Source organism: Larimichthys crocea, unplaced genomic scaffold (genome assembly GCF_000972845.2).
Source record: "Larimichthys crocea isolate SSNF unplaced genomic scaffold, L_crocea_2.0 scaffold14981, whole genome shotgun sequence".
NCBI classification, from domain to species: domain Eukaryota; kingdom Metazoa; phylum Chordata; class Actinopteri; family Sciaenidae; genus Larimichthys; species Larimichthys crocea.
In genome coordinates, this window is record NW_020852056.1 from 525 (window position 1) to 9,040 (window position 8,516).

General features: G+C 46.2%; 2 protein-coding genes across 3 annotated transcripts; both read left to right on the top strand.

Annotated features, from left to right (window-relative positions):
- The first annotated feature begins 327 nt into the window (after positions 1-327).
- Positions 328-3,734, top strand: LOC104920379 (zinc finger protein Aiolos). 2 transcript variants are annotated; one of them, XM_027275695.1, is made up of 3 exons: positions 328-716; positions 1,523-1,633; positions 2,916-3,734. In XM_027275695.1, exons 2-3 carry the CDS (start codon positions 1,549-1,551, stop codon positions 3,548-3,550), a joined length of 720 nt encoding a protein of 239 aa, XP_027131496.1. In that variant the 5' UTR covers positions 328-716; positions 1,523-1,548; the 3' UTR covers positions 3,551-3,734. The 2 variants fall into 2 exon arrangements, with proteins under 2 accessions (XP_027131496.1, XP_027131497.1); XM_027275696.1 differs by having other exon boundaries at positions 585-716; positions 1,520-1,633.
- Positions 3,735-6,501: 2,767 nt separating this feature from the next.
- On the top strand, positions 6,502-8,130 carry LOC113744753 (protein AF-17-like; the record flags this gene model as incomplete). The annotated part of the gene is made up of 4 exons (XM_027275697.1): positions 6,502-6,864; positions 7,684-7,763; positions 7,874-7,928; positions 8,021-8,130. Coding segments are annotated over exons 1-4 (354 nt in total), but the record flags the coding sequence as incomplete, so codon positions are not given.
- Positions 8,131-8,516: the final 386 nt, after the last annotated feature.

Below are 8,516 nucleotides of genomic sequence, written 5' to 3' on the forward strand. Positions count from 1 at the left end.
TTTTCACAATCTGTTTTTTTTTTTTTCTTCCTCAGGTGAGAGGCCATTCCACTGCACTCAGTGCGGGGCCTCCTTCACACAGAAGGGAAACCTGCTTCGCCACATCAAACTGCACTCTGGGGAGAAACCTTTCAAATGCCCGATGTGCAGCTACGCTTGCCGCCGCCGTGACGCCCTGAGCGGGCACCTGCGCACCCACTCTGGTACCAGCCAGCCACACTCACACGTGAAGCTGATATGCACTGATACTGTATGCACCTGTGTTACAGTATCATGTTGGTTGGTTTCTCACTCCTTGATGTTGGTTTCTCACTCCTTTTGAATCTGAACACATGCTGAGGCTGCATGGCTTTTCCAGTAACAACCTGCCATACACTCTCATACGGTTACACACAACACATATGGCATTACTCACCTAGCCCTGGAAACTTACTCATTCACTTTCAGTTCACGTGTTCTACCTGCAGAAAGTGCTGCACGGCCTCTAATATGCACATCATCAGTTTTGTGTGAAAACCACGTAAGGAAATAATACTGTTACCATTTAGACGTTGTTGATGTTTTATGTGTTGATGATTAACTGAAACTCCTGCTCACAGTTGAAAAGCCCTTCAAGTGCAACCATTGCAGTCGCAGCTACAAGCAGCGCAGCTCTCTTGAAGAACACAGAGAGAGGTGCCATGTGTACATTCAGAGCAAAGGTCCCGCTGAGAGAGGTGAGCACACGGTGCCTGCCTCAACACCTGCTTCACAAGCAGCATCTTCGAAACAGTCCTCACACAAAGACACACAAAGACACACTTCACACATGCACATAGAACTGCTAATGTAGTCAGACCACTGTTCAGTCTACATAAACACACTGCTACATAGGCAGCAGGCGCATGATTAAAGCTGTTATTGCTCACAGATCCTGTTTTTATAGCCTCATTAAATTAATAGGCTTATGGCTGTTAGCCCATCATTACAGCTAAATAGGTTATGGCTGCTGTGGTGTGGAGGCTCAGCGCTACGAAGACCGCTTCTCATGTCTCTAGCGGCAAAGGGGAAGCCCAATATGTAGGGCAAACACACAAACATACATACTCTATGTCTATAACCTCCCCCCAAAAAATGCCTTCACATACTGACAGGACAGTTGCACGGTTGCAACACATAGACAATACTTTGCTTCTGTGGTCACCAAATGTCGTAAGTTTATGCCTGATAGTGCCGTAGTGGTGAGGAAGTACATCCTCATCCTGTGGTCTCCACTCCTGCACGGGTGAAGTAAAAAAGCACCAGGAAGTGAGGTCAAAGGAGCTTCTGATCTCAAATTAATATCTCGTACCTCCCAATGTGACTCGGCTTCGAGCAGCTGGTGTTTTTGCAGTTTTTTTTTTTTTTCTTGCTTCACTTTATAACCTCAAAAGCTTTGACAGGTGGACAAATGCAGCACAGTGCTCTCTCCTCACTCATTGATAGAGAAGAGGTCTTCATTTCCGTGTTGCACTTATTCTCTCGCTCTCTTGCTGTCAAGCAGAGGACAGCCAGACATCCAGGACTCAGATGGGCACTGAGCGTGCTCTGCTGCTCGACAGGCTCGCCAGCAACGTAGCCAAACGGAAGAGCTCAATGCCTCAGAAGTTCACAGGTAAGAGCAGCTCAACTCACAGCACAGACACTGATCATAAACGAGAGTTGTATTGTAATTGTATAATATTAATATTACTTTATCCTTTCTTATACAAAGTATGATGAATGTTTATCTACTTAAATGCTGCTTGATATTTCTTTTAGATGTGTTAATGCCCACGTTTACTGACTTGTGCAGCTATAATATGCCGCTGTCTTTTTGGAATGTGTACATCGTCTGTGCTTTTTGCTGCTTTCACAGCACAGAGTTCTTGTTTTGTAGATTATTCATATAAGATAAGTTGTCTGTCTAAGCTCCTTGTTTGCCTTGTCTGTTTGTCCTTGCTGCCCTCCATCTCTTGCCAAACAGGAATTGAGGGCAGAGCACCTGCCTCATACCTGCACACACCAGAGAGTGGTCTCCACTGTCCTAAATTCTCTGTGAGAATTGTGTCATAGGTGGGTATTGGTAACCATGCATGGTTAAATAAATGGAGACATGTACAAAAAGAGAAACATGCACTTGAAACTCAGTTACTCACTTTGTTTTTTTGATTCAAATGGGATGAATGATCAAAAGATACCAGTTTCGGTAAATGGTTGGCTTCATGGGCGTACACACACAACCATTTTCAATAGTTGGCTCTCACCTTTCTGGTTAAGCTTAGCTAAGGCTGGGTTGTAGTTTCGCAATCAAGCAAGTCAAGTTGCTCGCAAAATGAAGGGTGTATTGGCAAAAAAAAAAAAAACCTCCTACATCTCTATCAGGTTGACAAATGAAGTGAGATCTTTCAATATGACAACCACAGGGGGAAAAGAGAAGTAATGTCTCAACCACAGAGAGAGAGAGCAGGCGGGAGGCGAGAAACGTGAGCAGGTGCCTCTCTGTCTATACTTCTGTAGTGCAGCTGCAACAGAGGCCTGCGTCTGCGTCGTCTGCTTCCTCTCAGCCCTCTGTCCTCTAATGCCTCCAACTCCTCAACTGCTCGCTCAGGATGCTCTGATGCTTCAAAGCTTTTTTTGTCCTGTCAACCTGCCATGTTCCAAATCACTGTGTAGGTTTTCCTTTGTGTTGCCCCAGGGGAGCACAGTTTTCCCATTGCCTCTACTCAACACCAAAGTGCAGACCCCTTGGAGTCTTGTAAGGATCTCTATTAGATCTTTTTCCATCTGTAAGCAATAACTGCTTTAACTGCTGCTTGCTGCCTGTGGTATTTCTCTGGCCATGCTGTTGGATGAAGTATGTGAAACCTTCTCCTGCAGAGTCTTGAGTGCCCTTTCCTCTCATGTTGCTGGTCTAGGCGACAACGGTGTCTGCCTGGACCTAAGCTTTAACAGGGAGCTGGTCCACCGAACTGACATCAAAGACCCTCCGCCAGGCTCCCCGGGGCCCGAGGCCCACCATCAGGCTATCCTCACAGGGCCGGACAGCGACCCGGCTCCCTCCCACAGGCCCTACCCCATCCAGTTAAGCCGCAATGACGTCAGCCCCATGGGCCTCACCAACGGCCACAAGGTGGGCATCCCGATACTTGGCCTTCCACACGGTGTCCAGCCACCCCTCAGCATGGACTCTTTCCACGCTGACAGCTCTCAGATGTCCCAGCCCGTCATGTACAGCTTAGGACACCTGCTGGGAGGGCTGAACCACCAGAACGGTATCCCTCACCCACATGCCCAGCCCATCCCCCTGTCTCCGCTGGAGGCTTTGAGGGTGGTGCGGGCTGACGGGGAGGCAGGAGCTCTGCCTGGGGCAGTGTACCCCTGCGGCCACTGCAGGGTGATCTTTCTGGACTATGTCATGTTCACCATCCACATGGGGTGCCATGGCTTTCGCGACCCACTCGAGTGCAACGTTTGTGGCCACCGCAGTAGGGACCGTTATGAGTTCTCCTCCCACATAGCCCGCGGCGAGCACCGCCTAGAACCAAAGTAGCTTTCATTCATGCAGACGTTCATGCTTACACACACACATTCACTCATGCTCAGACAGATAACACTGTATGAGAACACATACATATTTACTCATTTAAGTAGCTGGTAGTATCAGAAATGAAAGCATGGAGTAGCAGCTATCTCTCTTTGTCTTGTGTGTGTGTGTGTGTGTGTGGTGTGGTGTGTGTGTGTTGTGTGTGGGGTGGTGGTGTGTGTGTGTGTTGTGCCGCGCGCGCGCGTGTGTGTCCACGCACGTGTGTGTAAGAGAGAGAGATTCAGAGAGACGTTATAAGAGTGTGACGAGTGTCAGTGTTCTTAGTCATACTGTACTCATCTGAAAAGATGGTCTGTAAAGTGTTTATGAGGGACTAATTCAGTAACATTTGTACTTAATGATCCCCGCTGTAGCCGCTGTTTATATCATATAGCCATATGCCATATATACATTCAAATGTTCAACAAAATAGAAAATATGAATGGATTTATTGTGTGTGATGTTTTTTCCTGTTATCTTTGTAAAGGTGTAAAAATAAAAGAACTTCTTTTTTCCGTCATTACACACAGAGCTGCACTCTGTTAAGAGAAGTTTAGCTTCTCTGAAAACCACTTGCCAATTCAAGACTACAGAAAAAAATCCTATTATCTAGAAGGTCACATGTCTCCTTTTAGGCTGTGGTTGAGAGTTTTGAAAGTGCAGTTGACAGCTTCAAAGGACATTTGAAGACACACTTCACTCTGCACCATGTGTTGGTTTCTCACTCCTGAATATTATACTCATTTAGCACTCCTACAAGTTAGAAATGGCTCGTAGGTTTGCAGAGGCATTTACGTTATACAAAATAGGGGTGTATATATAGGACTTCGAAGGTACAAAGTATATCTAAGAATGAGGGGAGGTTAACGAAAGTCGGGTTAGGTCTAAATTAAATATAAGGTGCCAAAATAAGGCACCTAAAGATTTTTCTCACACTTGTTAAAACAGTTCTGTTACATTAAATCCACAACAAAGAGGTTAAAGCCTCTGCAGTATGTAATAACATGTATGACCTGAAATGATCAAATGAGGGTAAAATGACTGTTGTCTTTGTTATGGGATTTTCTCCCAATTTCATCACAGGATTTAGACATCACAGGTTTACCCCGGATGCTGAGGAAATTAATTGTAGTGATCACAAGTCTACTCACAGCAGCATCCATCTGCTGGAAGAAGTGTGGTACTGCACAACAATGAACTGTGTCGTGCTGTGTTTTTCTTGGTACGTAGTATCCCTCCAGTGCATCGGGTCCCAGTGTGGTCTTTAGGACTCACTGCAGGCCCTTAAAGATGGTGCATGGCTGCCCGAACATTATGGAGAATAGTCATTAATATATATTTTTTTTAGGTAGGTAAGAAAGTTCACTGAGAGAATGTGCAAAAATGATTGTAATCAATAGTTTCACTCTTCCTACCTAACTCTCACTCTCAGAATGGATAGGAATAAATTATGTCTGCCAGTAAAACACCACATATGGGAATTTATCTGTGTGAGGTCAATTTTGAAGTATAAACTGAGGGTTTGTGGGAATTTTTCACATGACGAACTTCAGGAACCTCCGCTGAAACAGCTAAATATGTTTCTTGTGAGTATATCGGGGGAGTTTGGCTGAACAAAATGGGTTTGTGACTGGTTGTGTGAATGTGGATGTACTTCGCCCACATGTCAGGGACTTTGGTCATGCTTTGCTGCCTTCAGACCAGAACTGGGTGTTAGCTTCATCCAGCTGCTACCACACTATCTGTCCTCTCCATCAGTGGCAGTTCCCTTTTCTCTCTTTTGGGTTTGAAGAGAAGTGACACTTGTGAGACAAACTGTCATCACAGCTTTGTGTCCATATGTCGGATTAAAAAGCTCAGTCATCCATTTCAAAAGTACAAGCAGGCTGCTTCTCTTTTTTCCAGCCCTGAGAAGTTGACTTCAGAGTATTTATTTTCTGAGTAGTTGGTTGAGTAAGATTGTGTGTGTGTTTGCAAGTTTAAGAAATTGAGTCAGCGTAGTTTATGGTAATGTAGGAGGATAGAGAAAAAAAAAACACATCACCATCTAGGGAAACAGGAATAGGACTAGCTTCCAGAAAGCCATGCTGCCCAAACTGAGTGTATATGTGTGTGTCTGAAGTCCTCTTTTTCACCATAAAACCCGCTCTGCCAGACAGAGTTTACTCAGCCAGCCGAGACAGGAGTCATAAAGCAACAATGACGCAAGTCCAGTCAAAATGAGAGGCTTCTGGTGACATCTGCTGACTGAATTATAGCTGTCAACTTGACAAGCAAAAATCTAGAAAAACTAAAACTGGAACAACAACACCGTACAGTGACCGTGGGAGCAAGTGTGAATGAAATGAGTGATGAAATGTCACTACAGGTTAGACTGATTCATTTCACTTCAATTTATTATCTATCTATCTATCTATCTATCTATCTATCTATCTATCTATCTATCTATCTAATAAAATACAACTACAGGAAACTGCTTGTATGTGATGGAAGCTTATGTGATGAATCAGAATGAAGTGAGGCAGTAACACACACACACACACACACACACACACACGTGTATCAGTCCCACTGTGGATGTTTTTTCTCTGCAGGTCAGGACGTTGGATGGTGAAATAACTTGTAATTGTTTCCCCTGCTGTCCCGTGTAGATCATGAAGATGGCGCTGTTGAAGCAGACTTGGTGTAGAAGCAGCGAGCAGCCAGCGGTTTGACTGATTGATCCACATGTTTTACTAATCTAACTCATAAAACTGCTCCACAGATGAGCGGCCGCCAGCTTTGGGCACTCTCACATAGACGACACTTTTAATAATCCACAGCAGAGTGTGAGGGTGTGTTTGGAAAAGCGGCGCTCGTGGTAAAAATAACAATAACTTGCTACCTTTTTGCTGTGACTTTTATTCTGAGGAGCAGATCTGAGCATGCGCACTGCATCGGCGGCTGTAAGGGGACGGGGAGGACATCACGGAAAAAACGTAGCAGCAGCAGCAGCAGCACCACAAACCCCACGCCGAGATTTCGCCTCTCCGCTGCGCTAAAACTGCGCGACGAAAGCGGCCCACGACTATGCCCGGCGCGGCGTTAAAGTGCGGGACGACCACTTGACAGGCCTGGGCGAGGTCTGAGCGGTTGCCGGGAGGAGAAATACATATCTTCATATGGGAGAAGCATGCGGGAAATGGTCGGAGGTTGCTGCGTGTGTTCAGACGAGCGAGGCTGGGCTGAGAATCCGCTGGTTTACTGTGATGGACACGGCTGCAGCGTCGCCGTTCACCAAGGTAACATTAGCCGCTGTTAGCGTGTAATTACCGGGGGCAGCTGCGGGCGGCTGACCCAGCGGCTGGAGGCAGCCAGAGGTGCTGGTTGGTCGGTAGGTTTTTAGGTAGGTCCGTCGCTGTCTACGTGCATGTTTGTGTGTGTGTATGTGTGTGTGGGAGGGGTAGGTAGGCGTGCTGTTTGTTGTTTCCTCTCAGCACACATGATTAAACACACAGGGCCAAGTGCACTGACACCGAGCCTGGATGGCGCCTTGATGCCACTCCAGGTCCGTGTGTGTGCGTGTGTGCGCGGGGCTGTCTGGCTCGGTCGGATTCACGACACACACTGCAAGAGGCGTGTTTTTTTTTTTTTTTTTTTTTTGCGACAAAACAGGCCCGCCGGTTTGGACACTGTGTTACCTTGTGTCCACTCGCTTTGTTGCTTTAATGAGACAGGGATCATGTTTTTGAGCCAGAAAATCAACCCCTGTGACTGATTGTTGGACCAACTCTGGCAGCCTGCTGTACATTTGAATTCACTCTAACCTTATCTGCTGCTTCATTTGTGCAGCATGAGGTGTTTTTGTCCTTTAAAGTCTGAGAAAAGTGCCAGAAAATGTGATAAAGACAGAACAGTTAGAAGCTGACACAGAGCTGTCTCCACAGAGTTAATCTAAAGTGGATTAAAAATGCCTTCTTTTCTTTTTTTTTTGACAAGCAGCACTAAGCACGGGATATAAACAGTTGTGTGAAATACAGGCAAACATGTTGAAGATGCAGTAAAAGCAAAAATCAGCATGTTCCAAAAATAGTCATTAACCTGTCCTGTGTGTGTCCCAGCATGCTATGGCATTGTCCAGGTGCCCACCGGTCCGTGGTTCTGTCGGAAGTGTGAGTCACAGGAAAGGGCAGCACGCGTGGTGAGTATGCCAGCACGCAAACATGACACAACACATCCATCCATTCCCTGCTGCACACTTCACTGTTAATGCCACGCTCTCTCTCTCACCTGCCCTGCCCTGCCCCACAGAGGTGTGAGCTCTGTCCCCACAAAGATGGAGCCCTCAAGAGGACGGACAGCGGAGGTAAACCTCCTCCTCTCGTTTCCTCACATTTCCACTTCATTCACGAGAGAAGTTTAATCATGCTGTTGATCCGCTGCCAATCTCTCCTTCAGGCTGGGCCCACGTCGTGTGCGCGCTCTACATCCCCGAGGTGCAGTTTGCCAACGTCCTCACCATGGAGCCAATCATCCTGCAGTACGTCCCACATGAGAGATATATCAAGGTACTGACACACACACACACACACACTCACGTAGTGTTGGGTAAACAGTTATTAGTCTGAAGGACTTCATCACAGTGCGGTGCTCTGTCTGTCTCGCATTAAGGAAACACGTTTTGTCAGTATTTTTGTGTGGCCACAGAATGGTAGTGAGATGACCGAGCTGATCTGAAGCCCACAAAAAAAAAACTCCTATATTAAAGATCCCAAAGTACCTGATACTTCCCAACTGATGTCTAAAAATTACTCATATTCATCTGTTCTATCTGTTATTTTCTTGCTGCAATGTTCTTGTACAGTTTGTTTGTGATGGGCATTACAACGTCAGGTCATGGAGCGCCCTGGTAGCTCACCTGGTAGAGCGAGTGCCCCATGCACAAAAGCTCAGT